General features: G+C 42.3%; 1 protein-coding gene across 7 annotated transcripts in view; it reads left to right on the top strand.

Annotated features, from left to right (window-relative positions):
* LOC115114054 (probable ubiquitin carboxyl-terminal hydrolase FAF-X) overlaps window positions 1-22,245 on the top strand; it is an 87,376-nt gene that overhangs the window by 22,626 nt on the left and 42,505 nt on the right. For 2 of the 7 annotated variants that reach the window (XM_065014077.1, XM_065014013.1), the window contains exons 5-19: window positions 1,648-1,760; window positions 4,730-4,948; window positions 6,531-6,646; window positions 10,180-10,431; window positions 10,631-10,769; window positions 10,928-11,080; window positions 12,007-12,111; window positions 12,204-12,302; window positions 15,298-15,405; window positions 15,584-15,720; window positions 16,368-16,406; window positions 17,219-17,352; window positions 19,487-19,577; window positions 19,892-20,005; window positions 20,188-20,416. In XM_065014077.1, the coding sequence (XP_064870149.1) occupies window positions 1,648-1,760; window positions 4,730-4,948; window positions 6,531-6,646; window positions 10,180-10,431; window positions 10,631-10,769; window positions 10,928-11,080; window positions 12,007-12,111; window positions 12,204-12,302; window positions 15,298-15,405; window positions 15,584-15,720; window positions 16,368-16,406; window positions 17,219-17,352; window positions 19,487-19,577; window positions 19,892-20,005; window positions 20,188-20,416 (2,048 nt within the window). Of the gene's footprint in view, window positions 1-1,647; window positions 1,761-4,729; window positions 4,949-6,530; window positions 6,647-10,179; window positions 10,432-10,630; window positions 10,770-10,927; window positions 11,081-12,006; window positions 12,112-12,203; window positions 12,303-15,297; window positions 15,406-15,583; window positions 15,721-16,367; window positions 16,407-17,218; window positions 17,353-19,486; window positions 19,578-19,891; window positions 20,042-20,187; window positions 20,417-22,245 lie in introns of all 7 variants that reach the window. The other 5 variants (XM_065013989.1, XM_065013957.1, XM_065014112.1 and 2 more) reach the window with 3 other exon arrangements.

Raw genomic sequence — 22,245 nt, 5'->3', positions numbered from 1 at the left:
ACCTCAACCAAATTCCAAAGACTAGTGACATCCAGTGGAAGCGGTAGGAACTGAAAACAAGTTCTTAAGAAATATTGTTTCCCAATGAGAACCCACTGAACAGGCCGAGACCTAAAATAAAAAAATTCTGAACGGTTAGTCCTCAGGGTTTTGCCTGCTACATAAATTATGTTATACTCACAGACATGATTCAAACAGGTTTAGAAACTTCGGAGTGTTTTCTATCCAAATCTACTAATAATATGCATATCTTATATTCTTGGCATGAGTAGCAGGAAGTTGAAATTGGGCACGCTATTTATCCAAAAGTGAAAATGCTGCCCCCTATACCTTAAGAAGTTGAGGTTCCGTTGTCTTCTTCAACCTAGTGTTGGAGTTTTCGGGTTCGTGACTAATGTGGACCAAGCTGCAGCTTTTGATCCATTTAGTCTGATTATATTAATTCTGAACTTAATTGTTTTATACCCTCGGGTAGAAAGGGGCGTTTACGTGACACGCTCCCTGAGGCATGGCTAGTTACGAAGCAAGGCATCATAATTACTATGATCTTGTTAGGGAACTAAAAACAATCCTATCGTCACAAAAACATTCCCTTTATCCTTGATATTTTCTACACAACATAAATAATGTAAACCTGATATACACAGTGTTAAAGCTCTTCAAGTTGCAATGTTTTTGTTATAGTGTCTTCATAACTATTTTAATGACAACAAAATAGACATACATTTTCCATATTCCATCTCTCATCATTCCCAACATTCGGATGTTGAAATATGTGGTCCCAGTGTCCATTGTTTGATGTTGAAGTTCGGGGCGGAAAAAGTCTCACGGTAACAAAGGGATTTGGCTATCTGTCTGCCATTGCCAGTTGATCTGGCACCTTTGATCCTCACCAAGGAGGTAAAGTCATGACACCATATTAGCACACTTCATAGACCACATAACTACTAGAACAGGTTAGTAAACTGGCTAGAATCATGCAGTACAGTATACAGTCAGCAAGCAGTTTAGCAGTTACACCGGAGGGCCCCTGTGGCAATAAATTAATAAAACCAAAAGCTTACCCTGACTTGCTAGCTAACATAATATCCCTCTCTCTTTTGAGCCGGGTGTTTGATTAGGCTAAATTAGCTAGCTGCAGTCAACTACTCACCACATTTTATGCACTGCAGTGCTAGCTAGCTGTAGCTTATGCTTTCAGTAATAGATTCATTCTCTGATCCTTGGGTGGATAACATGTCAGTTCATGCTGCAAGAGCTTGGATAGGCTGGCGGCCGCCCTCCGGAAGTTGTCGTAATTGCTGTGTAAGTCTATGGAAGAGGGTGAGAACCATGAGCCTCCTAGGTTTTGTATTGAAGTCATTGAATCCAGAGGAGGATGGAAGCGAGCTGTCCTCCGGCTACACCATTGTGCTACCCTATAGACCTTCATTGCAAAACAGTGTCATTGTGCTACCCTATAGACCTTCATTGCAAAACAGTGTGTTTTAATACATTATTTTGTGATGTGAATATATGAAGTATAGTTAAACTATTTACATTTTTGAAATTCACTGAGGAGGATGGTCCTTCCCTTCCTCCTGAGGAGCCTTCACTGATGTGGGAGTACAATATCTCCATGCACCTAATTCTTTTCTCTCTGTTTAGGACTTGATGTGAAGTGTGAGGCGTGCCAGAGGTTTTTCCGAGATGGCCTGACCATCTCCTTCACCAAGATCCTTACAGACGAGGCCGTCAGCGGGTGGAAGTTTGAGATCCATGTGAGTCTTCTTCTTTATTGTATATAATTTAATCAGGATAATGGTCATTGTTTTTTAAGAAGTCACGGACCCTCTTCCAAAACTTTGAAAACCCTTCTTCCTCACAGTCCCTTCCTTAGGGTAATCACTAATTTGACATGATTGGATTGGTGAAACCTATCCAGTGGAAATCCTGTTTTTTGACCAATCCAATTGTGTTGAATCCAATTGTGTTAATTGTGATTAACTCAAGAAGGGAAGGATGCATTTCTTTAGAAGTATTCAAACAGGGCCTTGCTAAGGGGAGTGACATCACCAGAAGCATGCCACCCCACACCATGACTGACCCACCGCCAAACCGGTCATGCTGGAGGATGTTGCAGGCAGCAGAACGTTCTCCACGGCATCTCCAGACTCTGTCACGTCTGTCACATGTGCTCAGTGTGAACCTGCTTTAATCTGTGAAGAGCACAGGGCGCCAGTGGCGAATTTGCCAATCTTGGTGTTCTTTGGCAAATGCCAAACGTCCTGCACGGTGTTGGGCTGTAAGCACAACCCCCACCTGTGTACGTCGGGCCCTCATACCACCCTCATGGAGTCTGTTTCTGACCGTTTGAGCAGACACATGCACATTTGTGGCCTGCTGGAGGTCATTTTGCAGGGCTCTGGCAGTGCTCCTCCTGCTCCTCCTTGCACAAAGGCGGAGGTAGCGGTGCTGCTGCTGGGTTGTTGCCCTCCTACGGCCTCCTCCACGTCTCCTGATGTACTGGCCTGTCTCTTGGAAGCACCTCCATGCTCTGGACACTACGCTGACAGACATAGCAAACCTTCTTGCCACAGCTCGCATTGATGTGCCATCCTGGATGAGCTGCACTACCTGAGGCACTTGTGTGGGTTGTAGACTCCGTCTCATGCTACCACTAGAGTGAAAGCACCGCCAGCATTCAAAAGTGACCAAAACATCAGCCAGGAAGCATAGGAACTGAGAAGTGGTCTGTGGTCACCACCTGCAGAACCACTCCTTTATTGGGGTTGTCTTGCTAATTGCCTATAATTTCCAACTGTTGTCTATTCCATTTGCACAACAGCATGTGAAATGTATTGTCAATCAGTGTTGCTTCCAAAGTGGACAGTTTGATTTCACAGAAGTGTGATTGACTTGGAGTTACATTGTTGTTTAAGTGTTGCCTTTATTTTTTTGAGCAGTGTACATTGTTTCTGGCACTAGTTACTATAGCCACAAAGTTATAATTATCGCTAAACCCTGCCCTTTTCTGTAATCTCTCTTCTTAAAATCTGATTTTTAAACCTAACCACCCTGCTAACCAGGGTTTGGAACCAAAATGATTTCCCATTAGTTTTTGTTCTGAACAGAACCGCAGCGGTCTAAGGCACTGCATCTCAGCGCTAGGGGCGTCACTACAGACCCTGGTTCGATTTTATTCTGTATCTCATCTGGCCATGATTTGGAGTCCCATAGGGTGGCGCACAATTTGGCTCAGCGCCGTCCGGGTTAGGGTTTGGCCAGGGTAGGCTGTCATTGTATATAGGAGTTTGTTCTTAACTGGCTTGCCTAGTTAAATAAAATAAAAACATTTGTTTTGTTCTGTTCCAACCAGCATTATAAAGTTCTGAACTGGTTTGAACGAAAAAAAAGTACCTGTTTATATTGTACCTTTTTAAACCTGTGAAATCAACAGAGTTTTTACATTTAGCTCATTAATTAACTCTACCAATCACTGAGGATAGAGCTGCTTGCTATGGACCGGACAAGCTAGTTTACATGCTTGGACAGCGTAGGGTGCGAGATCTGGCAGAAGTTTTGCGGGGTTGACATGACATGGAGGCTTGGCTTGAAAAACTGGGCATCGTGATATAATGTGCATTTGACTGTTTTTTAGGATATTAGTAGTAAGCCTATCAATTACATAGTACTAGCTAGATACCTGAGGAGGTGCGGCTAATATGGAGGACATCTGAACGTCTGATAGTTGGCTCATCACCGAGGCTGGCTCAATGCTTTGGACCAGAGCTAGCTAACAAGCTCGTGTGTGTGTGCAGCGACACCAGACTTCAAAACACGTCATACCTTTTTTGTTGTTGTTAATAAATCTAATGTGAAACATGATAACTATAGTGTCCTTAACCTAGAAATCATGCTGGCCGGCAGACATTGGAAGGATAGGTTTCTGAGTGCCAGAGTGAGTGCTTTGCATAGGCACTTTGATGTTTTTTATCGGGGGGGGGGGTGCTTTTACAATAATGGTTATCTTCCGGAACGTTAGAGATCACTTTTGTTCATTTCCTTCCCTCCAAAAAAATAGATCCTGGTTTTCTGTTCCTTAAACCGGTTACAACCCCTGCTGCTAACCTTATGCCTAACATTAAATTAAGACCAAAGATAATTTTTGTTTTCATGAATTTTTGTGGTGTATCCAATTTGACTTTATGGCTGTGGTAACTAGTGTCAACCAGGCTATGTGGAGCCGTCACCATGTTGCTGACAGCTAAATTTTTCTATTGAACCTTTATTTAACTAGGCAAGTCGGTTAAGAAGAAATTCTTATTTACAATGACTGCCTACCCCGGCCAAACCTGGATGACGCTGGGCCAATTGTGCGCCGCCACACGGGACTCGCAATCACGGCTGGCTGTGATGCAGCCTGGATTCGAACCAGGGTGTCTGTAGTGACGCCTCTAGCACAGAGATGCAGTGCCTTAGACCGCTGTGCCACTGATTCCTCCAGGTCTACAAAGACTTGAAGGGTTAGGGGCTATAGTAGGGATTGGGTTTTGTCTGGGCACCAGACTATACTTCAAGGCTTTTTCAAAATGTTCTCTGTGTATCAGAGAACTATTACTGCTTACATTTGTATGTTAAGATTGAAATAGACCTCTTGTGCTGTTAGAGTGCAAATCACCTCACTGATTGTTTTGAAATTATTAAACTAACTGCTGTTGACGCTCTCTCGCTCTCTCTCCCTGTCCAGAGGTGTATCATCAACAACACACACCGGCTGGTGGAGCTGTGTGTGGCCAAGCTTTCTCAGGACTGGTTCCCCTTGCTGGAGCTGCTGGCCATGGCCACCAACCCTCACTGCAAGTTCCACATCTACAACGGCACACGGCCCTCTGAGACGGTGCCTGCCGGGGTGCAGCTGGCCGATGACGAGCTCTTCGCCCGCCCCCCTGACCCTCGCTCCCCCAAGGTAGGGTCCGAATTCAAGGTAGCCCCTCCCAAAGATTTCTTATTTCTCACCCAAGTTGTTCTCCCATAGTACTCCTTGATATGCATCTGATGCATATGCTAAAGGGATGCCCGGCAATGTTCTCTACCGGGTACTTGCAGGATGAAAGACCAGGCGGTTCTACTGTTATGAGCGTCTTGTCTGCTAAATTAACAGAGCAATGCTATTACACAGCCATAGGCTTCTAGAAGCAAGAGCCGCTTCTGAGGTTACTGCCTTTTTAAGCTTGAGTTCCACAATATAATATAACCAGTTGATATTACGGTTTCAATAAATGAATCTTAAATGGCACTTGCTTTTTTTATTGACTGAATTTATATGTGGGGAAATTTATCAATTAGGATTTATCTATAATGGTTATGATACATTTGCTATTTTTGCGATTTGTTTGCAAGTACAAAACCAGTGCGGCCCTTGTTCTAAAAAAAAATATATATATTTCTCCATTCAATTACTCCAAATAAATATCACGTGGGTACTGGAACAGTCAAACATTTCAAATGCCCATCTCTGGTTCCAGGGACTGTTACCACTACAACTTACTCCTGTTAGCCAAGATCTTTTTCCAAAATCACCAATAAACACCACTTCACTACATTTGCACACACTGTATTTAGATTTTTCTATTGTGTTATTGACTGTACGTTTGTTTATCCCATGTGTAACTCTGGGTTGTTTGTGTTGCACTGATTTGCTTTATCTTGGCCAAGTCGCAGTTGTAAATGAGAACTTTTTCTCAACTGGCCTACCTGGTTAAATAAAGGTGAAATAAAACATAAATTACCTGTAGCCAGGTGGATCAACTAAAATACATGATGAGGATTTTTTAATAAACTTATGTGCTGGGACTGATATTGGGGATACTGTGTGAATGTCTCTTTTTCTCCCATCTTAATCTCTTCATATCTGCACAATGAGAAATGTCCGAATACATTTTTTGAATTGAGACTAAATAAAATATCCTCTGGATATCTGCGATTGCCATAGGAACAGAGAACAGTCTTTTTAGTCATCTGTTGGCCTGCAATTTATTTTCTTGGAACAAATCTACAGAGCAGTATTGTTTGCTCTGGGCTTGCCGCCTTAGGGCCAGCGCACAGAAACAGAGGAGGATCCCTCCGTGCACTGCATAGAAAATGGAAGAGGGATGAAAATACAATAAAAGGATGCACTCGAGTTTAAATGAGAGTGAGCCATGCCAGGGAGAGTGTGATTTCTTCTATGAAAAGTGCGATGAATGGAGCGTGGGCCGGGGTGGTCAATGTGAACATTGTTGCGGAGGGAAGCCAAGGCGGCAGCTGCCTGTCTGCTGTAGATGGCAGGCAGCCCAATATGAACACTGCTTGCAGCCTCTATGGGCATGTGGGTTGAATCAGAAGCCAACCAGTTCTCCTCTGATTTTCTCTTCAATCAACCCAAGCCTTTCTGTGTAATAGCTGCGAGACGAGAGGGATATATTTGTATAGCTCAACAACTTGAGTGAATAGTGGTCGGATGGTGAGTGTCTTTACCATGTGTGTTCTTTTTTGCTCTTTGTTTACAGGGCTGGTTGGTGGATTTAATAAACAAATTTGGCTCGTTAAATGGGTTTCAAACACTGCACGATCGCTTCATAGGTGGCCAAGCACTGAACGTCCAGATCATCGCCGCACTTATCAAGTGAGTTGGCCTGTGAACACACACACGCTTTAATGCAGGGGTTTTCAAACTGGTCACTGGCCCCTTAGGGCAGGGGGTCTGCAAAATTGGCTTCAAAACTGCACAATCTTCTTATACCTTTCTAGTTGTTAGAGCTGTAGTGAGGTCAACATAACGAGTCTACCAAATCTATTCATTTTAAAATGTTGATTACTTGCCATTACCATCCACCTGATAATAAGACGTTATTTTTGTTGTTGTTGTTGCTGACATATATGGGTGTCCCTGGTTTGCCTGGGTGGGGGTCCCTGGTCAAGAAAAGTTTGAAAACCCCTGCTTTAATAGATTACATTTAATAGCATGTTTCACTACATTTCCAAGTGCTTTCTACATCACACTCCCCGTTGTATTTATTTGGACAGTGAAGCTACATTTGTTCAATGTAGCTCTATACTCCAGTATTTTTTTTATTTGAGAACATTTTATATACGAGGCGACAGTACATAATTTCACCTTTTACTCAATGGTATTTTCATACATATGTTTTACAGCTTAGAAATGAAAGCACTTTATGTATCTAGTCCCTCCACAAATTCACTTTATATGAAACATTCAGACCCCCTTGACCTTTTCCACATTTTGTTATGTTAGAGCCTTATTTAAAAATGGATTCAATTTAAAAAAAAATCCTCAGCAATCTACACACTGTACTCCATAATGAGAAAGTGAAAACAGGTTTTTAGAATATTTTTGTAAATGTATTCAAATTAAATAAGAGACCTTATTTACAAGTATTCAGACCCTTTGCTAGACTCGAAATTGAGCTCAGGATGCACTCCTGTTTCCATTGATCATCCTTGAGATGTTTCCACAACTTGATTGGAGTCCACCTGTGTTGAATTAAATTGATTGGACATGATTTGGAAAGGCACACACCTGTCTATATAAGGTCCCACAGTTGACAGTGCATGTCAAATCATAAGGAATTGTCCATAGAGCTCCGAGACAATATTGTATAGAGGCACAGATCTGGGGAAGGATACCAGATCTGTGTCTTTCGTGAGCTAACCAGTTAGTTAACGTTAGCTCACAGTTTGTGTAGTCATACCTTTTCACATGGTGACATGCTAGCTTTAGCCCACCAGTGAAGGGATATTTAGCTAGCTAGCTAGGTAACATTAACTCACTATTTGTGTAGACAGACTTGCTAGCTAACATTGTGTCGCACAGAAAAGGGGGAAGGGTACCAAAAAATGTCAGCAGCATTGAAGGTCCTCAATAACACTGTGGCGTCCATCATTCTTAAATGGAATAAGTTTGGAACCACCAAGTCTCTTCGTAGAGCCTGCAGCCCGGCCAAACTGAGCAATCGGGGGAGAAGGGCCTTGGTCAGGTGACCAAGAACCCGATGGTCACTCTGACAGAGCTCCGGAGTTCCTTTGTTGAGATGGGAGAACCTTCCAGAAGGACAACCATCTCTGTAGCCTGTTTGGAATTTGCCAAAAGGCACTTAGACTCTCATGAGAAACAAGATTATCTGGTCTGGTGAAACCACGATTCAACACTTTGGCCTAAAGTGAAGGTTCACCTTTCGACAGGACAATGACCCTAAGCACACAGCCAAGAAAACGCAGGAGAGGCTTCGGTACAAGTCTCTGAATGTCCTTGAGTGGCCCAGCCAGAGCCCGGACTTGAACCCGATCTAACATCTCTGGAAAGACCTGAAAATAGCTGTGTAGCGACGCTCCCCATCCAACCTGACAGAGCTTGAGAGGATCTGCAGAGAAGAATGGGAGGAACTCCCCAAATACAGGTGTGCCAAGCTTGTAGTGTCATACCCAAGAAGACTCGAGGATGTAATTGCTGCCAAAGGTGCTTCAACAAAGTACTGAGTGAAGGGTCTTGATACTTATGTAGATGTGATATTTATGTTTTTTTATATTTAATACATTCGAAAAAATCTGTTTTTGCTTCGTCATTATGAGGTATTGTGGGTAGATTGAGGGGGGGGAAACGATTTAGTCCATTTTAGAATAAGCACGAAACCTAACAAAATGTGGAAAAAGCTTTAATGTGGCCCATACAACAATCAAACCCACAACTCTTGTTTTTTTTATAAACATGCTTCAACATATAGACTGGGTTCATATGGTCATGAAAATCCTGGAAAACTCATGGAGTTTTATAATGGTGTTTTACAGGCCTGGAAAATATTTGGAAAATGATCAAATTCAAAAAGTTTTGGAAAAGTAATTGAAATGTATTTAATCATTTTGGTTAATGTAAGTTATTTAGCCACGGTTTTAAAATATTTTGTCAATCAAATAAAAATCCACATACCAGCCAGGATCGGAATGACACTTTAGCGCGTCTTTGTTTGCGTGCATCACCTGCATGTGTGCGAGACGAGTGGGCCGTAACTAAAGGAGAGACAGTAGGACATTGCAGCAGCAGGTAAGCCTATAAAATATGATAAAGAACAGACGAATAACTAGGTAGCCAATTCAAAACATTTAATTGTAGCCTGTAGTTTACCGTTTGATCTATTATTAGCATGTATTCATGTCCCAAAAAACATTCCCCCAACACTCGCGAATAAGGCCATTCAAAGTTGATTTACTTTTTTGAACGATTCATATGATTAATTTATATTATTCTTTTTGATTTAACTAACAATTCACTCCGCCATTATATTAGTTGGGATTTGGTTCAATTGCGGGGAATTTAGTAATGTGAATCAAAAAAAAATGTTGAATCGGGAACTGTAATTTTAAGAAAGAATATTTGATGTAGTCTAGGATTATGTGGCTTCAACTTGTTTTGTAGATGCTTCCAATTGATTTGTGCATCCAATGTATGGGACATTGCAGTCTAACTAGCGTCTATTGAGTTGCAAAGTAAACACTTAGATAGGCTAAATATGACTAAACTTGAAAAATGTCAAAGAAAGTATGTGGGCTTGCTTCAACTGAATATCAAGATTTGTAGCCTAACGTGGCCATTTGCTCTTTGATATATTGAAAAAGCAAATTATTTTCAAAAGGCAAACGTATTTGGTTGTAATGTTGCAATGTTACACATCAAGGGTGGTCAACCATCCTCCCTGAGAGCTAATGGGTGTGCAGACTTTTATTGCAGTCCCCTTAAAACTAACCACATTTTAGAAATGAACTGCTCAATCAGACCTTGAACTGTTTGAGCAGGGCTTGATCAAAAGCCTGCACACACAGTAGCCCTCCAGATTTAGGATTGACCATGTGTTTTATACAGTTGCCTAACAGGTATTCTATGTGGGGGGTTAAGTGCCTTGCACAACAACAGAAGATGGTACATGGGATCAGAGAGCATCCTCCCAGTATCGATACCACATTAGGCATACTTTTTTAAACGTACGTGGAGATGCCGCCAATTGTTGGTCATGGAAATTTGGTTAAAAGTCATGGAGAGTAATGGAAAATTCATAGAATTCCATCGGTTAAAATGTGTATGAACCCTATATAGAGCTATGGGAACGACTTGGTCTACTGGACGTGTTGTTTTGTGTTGTCCTCCAGGCCTTTTGGGCAGTGTTACGAGTTCCTCACATTGCACACGGTGAAGAAGTACTTCCTGCCCGTCATCGAGATGGTTCCTCAGTTTCTGGAGAACCTGACAGATGAGGAGCTGAAGAAGGAGGCCAAGAACGAAGCCAAAAATGACGCCCTGTCCATGATCATCAAGTCCCTGAAGAACCTGGCCTCCAGGGTGCCTGGGCAGGAGGAGACCGTGAAGAGTTTAGAGATTTTTAGGTTAAAAATGATTCTTAGGTGAGTTTGCTTCAGAACAAACTGTCTTAATGCTTTTGTTTTAAAACACCTGCCTTTCAAACTGTTGGCTGAATGCTAACCTGAGATGTGCACAAATCATGTATTCATGTCAATAAGGGTTTTGTAGTCTTTCGTTAGGGATTGCCCCAATGTGAACTATTTGTTGATAGTAATCTGTGGTGGTTGTTTTCATCCACAGGTTATTGCAAATTTCCTCTTTTAATGGCAAAATGAATGCACTAAATGAAGTAAACAAGGTAATCTCAAGTGTGTCCTACTACACACATCGACATGGCAACCCTGAGGAAGAAGAGTGGCTTACTGCAGAGCGCATGGCGGTGAGTTAACCACCAACCTATCAAATGTATTTTTATAACGAGTGCTTTTGTCACAAAGTGCGTAATATAGAGAGTGTACCCTGGTGTTGTTTCTGGTGGCATAGTCAGCAGAACTGTTGGTGTTTGAGTGGAGATTGAAAGATGCCTCTGTCTCTCAGGAGTGGATCCAGCAGAACCACATCCTGTCCATCGTGCTGAGGGACAGTCTGCACCAGCCTCAGTACGTAGAAAAACTAGAGAAGATACTTCGCTTCGTCATCAAAGAGAAAGCTCTTACCATGCAAGACTTGGACAACATCTGGGCTGCACAGGTACTGTGTGTTTGTGTGTATGTGTTTGTGTATGTGTTTGAAGAGAGAGCCATTGATTATCACACACATCGTGCATGGTTCAGGTGAAAGCGATATGACCTATAACTAGGGCAAAGCTTTTTTGTGTACTTGTTAGCAAGTATTTCCAGCATTATCCACAATAATTGCTGCAGGTAAAAAATCCTAGGAAATGTGCTGTAATTGACACAAGTTGTCTCCAGTCAATGTCTGGTTGTGCGTGTGTGTTTGTTTGCGTGATTGGCTGAGTCGGGAGGCGTAGCTCTGTGAATCTTAATCTCACAAAACCTATTATTTGTGAGGGAATACGATTTGTAGATCAGTGATTCTATACCTCTCCAACAGACTCAGAAGTTGTAGCAAAAAAATCTGTTAAATTCAGTGCAGTTAAAGGGGAAAGTCAATGAAACCTACCATGGAATTATATTCAAATGAATTTGGGGGGTAGCCCAGACTGGAACTCGAACCTGGGTCCAGCAACTGTCAAGCCAACACCTTAAGTGGCAGGGCTACGCATTTTCTGGTCCCTCCGCCAAACACAAACACACAACCAGACATTGATTGATTGATTTGGAGATGGCTTGTGTCAATTACAAAATAGTTCCTAGGATTTCTTACCTGCAGCAACCCTCGTGGTTAATGCTGGAAATACCAGTAAAAGCACAGTGCCTCAAAAAGTGCACCAAAAGCATGGTTCTACCCGTAACGGCTCTAAAAGCAGAATGGGAAATCCCTTGTCTTAGCTGGGGCATTTCCAGGTCATTGGGTTTGATCGGCTGAAAATGCCCTTTCCTAAGCATGGCTCGGTCCATTAAATTATGTTTATGTGCTCTTGCATTGTCTATCGGAGGCTGGAAACAGGAAATGTGATTGTTTACATGTTTGTTGACACTTTGTTCCACCCGCAGGCTGGTAAACATGAGGCCATCGTGAAGAACGTCCACGACCTCCTGGCCAAGCTGGCCTGGGACTTCTCCCCTGAGCAGCTCGACCACCTTTTTGACTGCTTCAAGGTGAGAGACTTCTCTCCGTTCGCACACACACACACACACACACACACACACACTGCTCTCCTAACCCCCGTGGTGGTGTTTGTGGCCTGCAGGCGAGTTGGACGAACGCTAGTAAGAAGCAGCGTGAGAAGCTGCTGGAGCTGATCCGTCGTCTGGCGGAGGATGACAAGGATGGAGTGATGGCCCACAAGGTAATCAGGGCTCGACATTCAGGTCAATTTGCCAGTCCAGACTGGGTCAGTGACAAATGAAAGCTACTGGCCCGAATGGAACAAAATACTGACCAGGTCAAGATCTATCAGTAAAGTGAATGATGCGAGCATAATTTCAATAGCAGGTGATTTTATCTTCCATTAGGTTGTAGCAAGTATCCTATACACGGTTCATACAGACAAATGCAAGGACTTTCAAGGACTTTTTTTCAAGCACTTCATTGTAATTTTCAAGGACCGTTATATTTTATTGTTGTAATAGACGAAAGAAATAAAACTTCACCCCCAAAAATGTTTGAAAAAAGTATACATTAGCATAATTTATTTTATTTTATAGGCCTTCCTAACAGCATTATGCATTGACATTGACATGTATTTTTATTTATTCTAAAATATGTCAAAATGTGGGCATTGCCTGACTAAATAGACTGCATGCAGCGATAGATGTTCCTGACACATAAACACATAAACATGAAGTCCGTCCATGTAGTAGCTAGTCAGTCTCGCCATTTGAGATGTTGAAGAGTTATTGTATGCTTGAAACAGCAGCATGCCAGCAGCATACCACTGCTGGCTTGCTTCTGAAGCTAAGCAGGGTTGGTCCTGGTCAGTCCCTGGATGGGAGACCAGATGCTGCTGGAAGTGGTGTTGGAGGTCCAGTAGGAGGCACTCTTTCCTCTGGTCTAAAAAACACTGCCATGTGTAGGGTGCTGTATTTCGAATGGGACGTTAAATGGGTGTCCTGATTCTCTGAGGTCATTAAAGATGCCATGACACTTATCGTAAGAGTAGGGGTGTTAACCCTTGTGTCCTGGCTAAATTCCCAATCTGGCCCTCAAACCATCACGGTCACCTAATAATCCCCAGTTTACAATTGGCTCTTTCATCCCCCTCCTCTCCCCTGTAACTATTCCCCAGGTCGTTGCTGTAATTGAGAACGTGTTCTCAAGTCAATTTACCTGGTAAAATAACGGATGAATAAAATACATTTTTAAAAAACGAGAAAGTGAGCAAAAAACGGGTTCCCTTTGTAATAATATATCCTTCCGTACATGGTTTTACCCCAACAAAAGCAACCGAATAGCGCAGCACCTATCAATTGAAATGGCTTGAAACAAATGATAGCGGCTACATCTCTCATAAAAACGGATCATAAAGGAAATCGTGAATCGGCCTAATTATATTGGAGCCGTTGAACTTCTAAATCGGCTACCAGCATGTCAAGGACTTTTCAAGGACCAAATAGCCTATCTCTGCCCAACAGATTATCTCAAACTAGGCTGTGTGCTCTCTCTGCCCAACAGATTATCTCAAACTAGGCTGTGTGCTCTCTCTGCCCAACAGATTATCTCAAACTAGGCTGTGTGCTCTCTCTGCCCAACAGATTATCTCAAACTAGACTGTGTGCTCTCTCTGCCCAACAGATTATCTCAAACTAGGCTGTGTGCTCTCTCTGCCCAACAGATTATCTCAAACTAGGCTGTGTGCTCTCTCTGCCCAACAGATTATCTCAAACTAGACTGTGTGCTCTCTCTGCCCAACAGATTATCTCAAACTAGGCTGTGTGCTCTCTCTGCCCAACAGATTATCTCAAACTAGACTGTGTGCTCTCTCTGCCCAACAGATTATCTCAAACTAGGCTGTGTGCTCTCTCTGCCCAACAGATTATCTCAAACTAGGCTGTGTGCTCTCTCTGCCCAACAGATTATCTCAAACTAGACTGTGTGCTCTCTCTGCCCAACAGATTATCTCAAACTAGGCTGTGTGCTCTCTCTGCCCAACATATTATCTCAAACTAGACTGTGTGCTCTCTCTGCCCAACAGATTATCTCAAACTAGACTGTGTGCTCTCTCTGCCCAACAGATTATCTCAAACTAGGCTGTGTGCTCTCTCTGCCCAACAGATGATCTCAAACTAGGCTGTGTGCGGCGCTGAGCGATTAAGCATTTTAAACTGAACAAAAATATTAACGCAACATGCAACAATATCAAAGATTTACAGTTCTAATAAGGAAATATGTCAATTGAAATCAATTCATTAGGCCCTAATCTATGGATTTCACATGACTGGGCAGGGGTGCAGCCATGGTGGTCCTTGGAAGGCAGCCAGGCCCACCCACCGGGGAGCCAGGCCCAGCAAATCAGAATGTGTTTTTCCCCCACAAATTGGCTTTATTACAGGCAGAAATACCCCCCCCTCAAATAATTCTGCAGGTGAAGAAGCCGGATGTGGAGGTCCTGGGCTGGCGTGGTTACACGTGGTCTGTGGTTGTGAGGCTGGTTAGACTGCCAAATTCTCTAAAACGGTTGGAGGCAGTAGAGAAATTATGGTAGAGAAATTAACATTAAATTCTCTGGCAATAGCTCTGGTGGACATTCCTGCAGTCAGCACGCTAATTGCACGCTCCCTCAACTTGAGACATCTGTGGCATTGTATTGTGACAAAACTGCACATTTTAGAGTGACCTTTTATTGTCCCCGTGATCATGCTGTTTAATCAGCGTCTTGATATGCCACACCTGTCAGGTGGCTGGATTATCTTGGCAAAATGCTCACTAACAGGGATGTTAACAAATTTGTGCACTACATTTGAGAGAAATAACCTTTTTGTACATATGTAACATTTCTGTTATTTTTTTTTTTCAGCTTATGAAAGATGGGACCAACACAACATGCTGCACTTATTTTTGTTCAGTATACATAATGAACTAGCAGCTTCGGGAATTCATGTTTTTTTAAACAGTTATATATCCTTAACCTTTTTTTCACTGGCCCAAGCGGACCACTGACTGGGATGATAGACTGGCCCGGGGGGTTTCCTAAACCTCCCCTGGCCCGAGGGGTTTCCTAAACCTCCCCTAGACAGCGGGCAGCTCTGAATGTCAAGCATTGGTTAAAGAGATGTCTTATTCCAGCTCCTTGTGCTCTGTTTGGATAGAAGTACTGAAGGTTCCTCTCCTCCTCTCACCACAAGGTGCTGAACCTGTTGTGGAACCTGGCTCACAGCGATGACGTGCCTGTAGACATCATGGACCAGGCCCTCAGTGCTCACATCAAGATACTGGACTACAGTTGCTCTCAGGTAATACTAGGTACCAGTCAAGAGCCAGGCAACTGCTTTCCCACACGGCTCAAGGTACTGAAAACCAATCAATTAAGATTTATTTGAAGCGGTCTATTGGAGTGTTCAGAAGAATCGGCTTATGGCTGTGTGTGTGTTCCTTGAATACTGTTGATGTTAATGTTCGTGTTCATTTCAGGATCGAGACACGCAGAAGATCCAGTGGATCGATCGCTTCATAGAAGAGTTGCGCACCAATGACAAATGGGTGATTCCTGCACTAAAGCAGATCCGAGAGATCTGTAGCCTGTTCGGAGAGGCTCCTCAGAATCTCAGGTAAGAAGATGGTCAGAGTTCAACTACGGGCTTGGAGGAGGGACATAGTTGAACGTGCTAGTGATTGACAAAGGAATGGAAACAGAATGAGTACAGATGGAGTATTATTCAGGACGTAACAGGTAGAAATGCACAGTGTAGAGCAGACGTTTGTTGTTATGTACAAAAGGGATTTGTCAGCTCAATACTTTACGTTTCTATCTGCAACATTTTAAATAGTTAAATAATTCATCCCACTTAAAAAAGGCTAATTTTTGTTGTGCTCAGAATGCTATGCTTGGTTATACATTTACTCTACGCATTTAAAGCATGGCTTTGATTTTTCACATAGCTGACACAGATGTCTCTGGCATTTTAATCACATTTCCAGAGAGGCTGAGGCATGCCAACTCTTTTGTAAACAGGGATTTTCTGTCAACAGTCTGTGACTTGACCTTGCCACCCAGTTTGACCAGGTTTTCACTAACTCTTAGACTGGGAGCATTCTTGAAGACTGTATCTTGCTTCTTAAACGCTGAGCTCTCAAAGTAGCATGGAGATTGTTGAATAAGGTGCTGCTTTTAATAACAACGTGCAGTTGTACTGACTGAAATAGTACAAGTAAATGCAGCAAATATGTAGCACACCACATGCCTGTTGTTTTTCAGAAAGAAAATTCCTATTAACATACAAACGAACTTAGCGGGGTAAGTTGACAGCTAATTTGGGGGATATTATGGCAATATTTTGTATAAATTGTAAATAATTTCTAATTTACTCTCTCTCAGATGGTACAACAGATCTGTAATGTTTATTTTCATTAATTAATCTGCTTTAGCAAACCTCTCTCAGGGTAAATCTGAAATTACGCCCTATTCCTTATACACTACTGCACTACCTTTGACCAGAGCCACAAATGACCACAAACAGTGCACTACCTTTGAGCAGAGCCACACAGGGCTCTTGTCAAGTAGTGCATTATTTGGGGAATTGGGTGAAAAAGTATTTCAATACATAGGGAAAAGGGTGTCACACTGAAATGCGTCTTTTTCTGCACCTGCTCTTCTTAGCTCCAATCACTGACTGTTTGCAGGGTGACATTTTGGGGGGCATTTCTGAGGGTGCTGCATACTCACATTTCCGGAACAACACGACATCCTAGTAATTTTAAGACTGAAATTCCTCAACATTTCTCTTGCTACACACACACACACACACACAGATAATGGCTTACTGGTTAGAACAGTCAATATACCAACATGGATTTCTTTAAGCTACAGGTGCAGATAAGCAACAAAATTCCACTAATTGTACACGCAAATCATTGTAATAATTTAATTAGTAGGAGTGGGAGTATAAGTTGAAGTTGTCTACTTGTCATAGACATGGTGGCTAAGTCTCTGAACTTTTGTCTCTCTTTTCCACCCTCTCTCTCCATCTCTCTCTCCCTCCAACTATCTTTCTCTCTCCATCTCTTTCTCTCTTCATATCTCTCTCCACCTCACTCTCTGCTATACAGTCAGACTCAGAGGAGTCCTCATGTGTTCTATCGTCATGACCTGATCAACCAGCTCCAACACAACCATGCCCTGGTCACGCTGGTGGCTGAGAACCTCTCTGCCTACATGGAGACCATGAGGCAGTTCTCTAAAGGTACGGCTCACCTGACACAGTGGATTCGATTTTCTCATTAATCACGGTTGCCTCATTCTTGACTTTCAGACTTCTTCAGAAATACTACACTGAGTGTACAAAACATTAGGAGCACCTTCCTAATATTGAGTTGTGCCCTCAGAACTGCCTCAATTCGTCGGGGCATGGACTCTACAAGGTGTCGAAAGTGTTCCACAGGGAGGCTGGCCCAAGTCGACTCCAATGCTTCCCACAGTTGTGTCAAGTTGGCTGGACTTCCTTTTTGTGGTAGATAATTTTTGATGTTCAGCGTGAAAAACCCAGCAGCGCTGCAGGTCTTGACACAGTCAAACTGGTGTGGCTGACACTTACTACCAAAACCCCGTTCAAAGGCTCTTAAATATTTTGTCTTGTCCATTCATCCTCTGAATGGCACACATACACAATCCATGTCTCAATTGTCATGAGGCATAAAAATCCTTCTCTCCTCCCCTTTATCTACACCAGTGGTCACCTTCCTTTTCTGAGTAAAGATCACTTTCGCAGTCAAAAAGCAAGCCGAGATCTACCACTCAAATGTAACATTAACCCAATAAAAACAGTTCTGTAGGAAATGAAGTTTGCAATAGGCAGGCCTAATACATTATCACAGCATATTGGCTGTATGCCTGTCCTGCCAATATTGTTCTTCTATACAGACCATATTATATTTCAAAACTCTAGCTTTGATAACAAAATAGATCAGTAGTTGGTGTACAACTTATGAGGCACAGCTGAAGTATAAATTGAAATAATGATCAAATAATTCGCTTTTATTTTACTGGACTGATGGTACCTGCATTTCATGGTCATGGTACTTTCAAGACAACTGGGAACACAGGGTGAAAAAACTAGGTCAAATCACGACATCCGTGATGCTCCGTTCGAATTCCGAGTTGGATGACCATTTAAAACTATTTTTCCCAGTCGGATCTAGTTTTTTTTCTTTTTTCAAATTCCCTGTTGTCTTGGTATTTGGTATTTTATTAGGATCCCCATTAGCTGTTGCGAAAGCAGCAGCTACTCTTCCTGGGGTCCACGCAAAACATGAAACATTACATAATACAGAATATTAATAGACAAGAACAGCTCAAGGACATAACTACATACATAAAAAAAAATGTCCTTGAGCTGTTCTTGTCTATTAATGTTCTGTATTATGTCGTGTTTTATGTGGACTCCAGGAAGAGTGAACGCACTTAAGTCGGAGATGTCAGAGTTCCCAGATGTTTTCAACATTGCATTAGTCTCAGCGAAGGGAAGGAGAGAGCAGCAGAGGGTTATCCTCTCACGGTGAGACTGAGCAGAGAGAGGGGACAGTCTTCAGTGAAAGTGAAATATTCCTCGATATTAAAATGAACACGATGAGCTTCGAATAATAATACAAATGCAGGGCTACTCATTCATTGCAGCGTGAGTGGCAATAGGGAGAAGGGCTTTTATGTTTTAATATATATATATATGTATATATATATATTTTTTTACACTAAATCATAACAGCAGCTCTTTGCTATATTCTTTGAGTATCTCTGGTCATGGTTTTAAAAGTTATGATATTTCACATAGGCTAGTATCCAACCTGTAGGCACTGTGATTTGAGCTATTCGATTGGCCAGCGCAGTAGACTCGCTCGATTTAACCATAGATCTCCAGGTCTGCCGGGTAGGAGAAGTTAGTCATTTCAGACATTTCAATTGTTCAAAATGGCAACCCTTTGCCTACCCCGGTGCGCAGGGCTTCTGAATCAAGTGCACCTACTGACAAAAGTGAAACAATACAAAAAGGTGTGCAAGCCTTTATCATTGGCTTTTCTACAGAAATGTTTGGTGATCGACTAGGAATGCTTGAAGATCGAACAGTCGACCGGTTGGTGACCACTGATATGAAGTGGATTTTGCAAGTGGCCATGGCTTTCACCTGATCAGTCTGCCATGGAAAGTAAAGAGCAGGTGTTCCTAATGTTTTGTACACTGTGTGTTTCTCTACATTCTCTACCCTCTGTATCTAACCCTGGGCAGTTAGCATGTTACTTTTCCATTTGAAAAACATCAGTATTTGCGTGATATATAAAGATGTACGTTGAGCCCTGATGTAGATGGGCCTGTGTGTTATGTAGCCGAGCAGGCAGAGTTTGACCCCCAGACGGTGAGGGCAGGGAGCCGCTACAGCCACGTACAGGAAGTCCAGGAGAGACTCAACTTCCTGAGGTATGACATCACATCTGCGGGGTTGTATTAATTAGGCACCAAACTGAAGAAAACACACTGAAACAGGCATGAGTCACTGTCTGTACTTGTCCAATAAGAAGCACTAATTGTTCTTTTATTTTGCAAAACATTTTTAAAATGTTTTCCTTTGTGTGACCTAATGAATACGACCCAGCTCCATCTTCATGAATACAATGAATGGAATTGAGCCATGAACTAAGCCACTGTCGTCTGATCTTCATGGAATTGAGCCATGAACTAAGCCACTGTCGTCTGACCTTCATGGTTAATGTATGTGTCTGTGTTGTCCCCAGGTTCCTGCTGAAGGATGGCCAGTTGTGGCTCTGTGCACCTCAGGCCAAACAGATCTGGAAGTGCCTGGCCGAAAACGCTGTCTTCCTATGTGATAGAGAGGCCTGCTTCAAATGGTACGCTGCCATCATCAATATTATCACCTCGAAAGGGTGAATATGGCTCCAACATGTTTCAATTTATGTTATTTCCTTTCTCTCTGTCATGGAGAACAAGTCAAATATTCAACATTTTCTCAACTTAAATGTTCTCAACAACAACAAAAAAACACCCACTCAACTCTGTTGTTCATCCCCAGGTACTCCAAGCTGATGGGAGATGAGCCAGACCTGGACCCAGACATTAACAAGGACTTCTTTGAGAACAACGTCCTCCAGCTGGACCCATCTCTGCTCACAGAGAACGGCATGAAGTGCTTCGAGAGGTTCTTCAAGGCTGTCAACTGTCGGGAGGGAAAGCTGGTGGCCAAACGCAGGGCCTACATGATGGACGACCTGGAGCTCATAGGACTGGACTACCTCTGGAGGGTGAGTTATTAGCTTTTTCACTATGACAGACAGCTGTTGTTACTCGTAAGTAGGGCTGGGAATTGGCAGGGAGCTCAATGTCGATATTATCACGATACTTAGGTGTTGATACGATATGTATTGCGATTCACACAATTGTGTGTGTGTATATTTATCTCACACACACACACACACACAGTACAAGTCAAAAGTTTGGACACCTACTCATTCAAGGGTTTTTATTTATTTTTACTATTTTCTACATTGTAGAATAATAGTGAAGACATCAAAACTATGAAATAACACATATGGAATCATGTAGTAACCCAAAAAGTGTTAAACAAATCAAAGTATATTTAAGATTTTAGATTCTTCAAAGTAACCGCCCTTTACCTTGATGACAGCTTTGCACACTCTTGGTATTCTCTCAACCAGCTTCACCTGGAATGCTTTTCCAACCGTCTTGAAGGAGTTCCCACATATGCTGAGCACTTGTTGGCTGCTTTTCCTTCACTCTGCGGTCCATTCATTGCAAATCATCTCATTTGGGTAGAGGTTGGGTGGTTGTGGGGGCCAGGTCATCTGATGCAGCACTCCATCACTCTCCTTTCTTGGTTAAATAGCCCTTACACAGCCTGGAGGTCTGTTGGGTCATTTTCCTGTTGAAAAACAAATGCTAGTCCCAGATGGGATGGCGTATCACTGCAGAATGATATGGTAGGCTCGCTGGTTCTGTGCCTTGAATTCTAAATAAATCACAGACAGTGTCACCAGCAAAGCACCCCTACAACATCACACCACCTCCTCCATGCTTCATGGTAGGAACCACACATGCAGAGATCATCCGTTCACCCACTCTGCGTCTCACAAAGACACGGCGGTTGGAACCAAAAGTCTCACATTTGGACTCATCAATCCAAAGGACAGATTTCTACCAGTTTAATGTCCATTCCTCATGTCTCTTGGCCCAAGCAAGTCTCTTCTTATTATTAGTGTCCTTTAGTAGAGGTTTCTTTGCAGCAATTTGACCATCAAGGCCTGATTCACACAGTCTCCTCTGAACAGTTAATGTGCCTGTGACTTGAACTCTGTAAAGCATTTATTTGGGCTGCAATCTGAGGTGCAGTTAACTCTAATGAACTTATCTTCTGCATCAGAAGTAACTCTGGGTTTTCCTTTTCTGTGGCAGTCCACATGAGAGCCAGTTTCATTATAGTGCTTGATGGTTTTTGCGACTGCACTTGAAGAAACTTTCAACGTTCTTGAAATGTTTTTGTATTGACTGACCTTCATGTCTTAAAGTAATGATGGACTGTCGTTTCTCTTTAGTTATTTGAGCTGTTCTTACCATAAAATGGACTTGGTCTTTTACCAAATAGGGCTATCTTTTGTATACCACCCCTACCTTGTCAGAACACAACTGATTGGTTGAAACGCATTAAGAAGGAAAGAAATTCCACAAATAAAATTTTAAGGCGGCACACCTGTTAATTGAAATTCATTCCAGGTGACTACCTGTCATCAAGGCAAAGGGTGGCTACTTTGAAGAATTTCAAATCTAAACTATACTTTGATTTGTTTAACTTTTTTGGTTATTACATGATTCCATATGTGTTATTTCATAGTTTTGATGTCTTCACTATTATTCTAGAATGTAGTAAAAATAAATAAAAACCCTTGAATGAGTAGGTGTCACCACATTTTTGACTGGCACTGTATATACAGTGCATTCGGATAGTATTCACTCTTTCCCTTTTTCAACATTGTGTTACGTTACAGCCTTATTCTAAAATGTATTACATTTGTATTTTTCCTCATCGTTCTTCACACAATTCCCCATAATGACAAAG

Source organism: Oncorhynchus nerka, linkage group LG1 (genome assembly GCF_034236695.1).
Source record: "Oncorhynchus nerka isolate Pitt River linkage group LG1, Oner_Uvic_2.0, whole genome shotgun sequence".
NCBI lineage: Eukaryota > Metazoa > Chordata > Actinopteri > Salmoniformes > Salmonidae > Oncorhynchus > Oncorhynchus nerka.
This window is presented reverse-complemented; position numbering and strand designations above follow the sequence as displayed.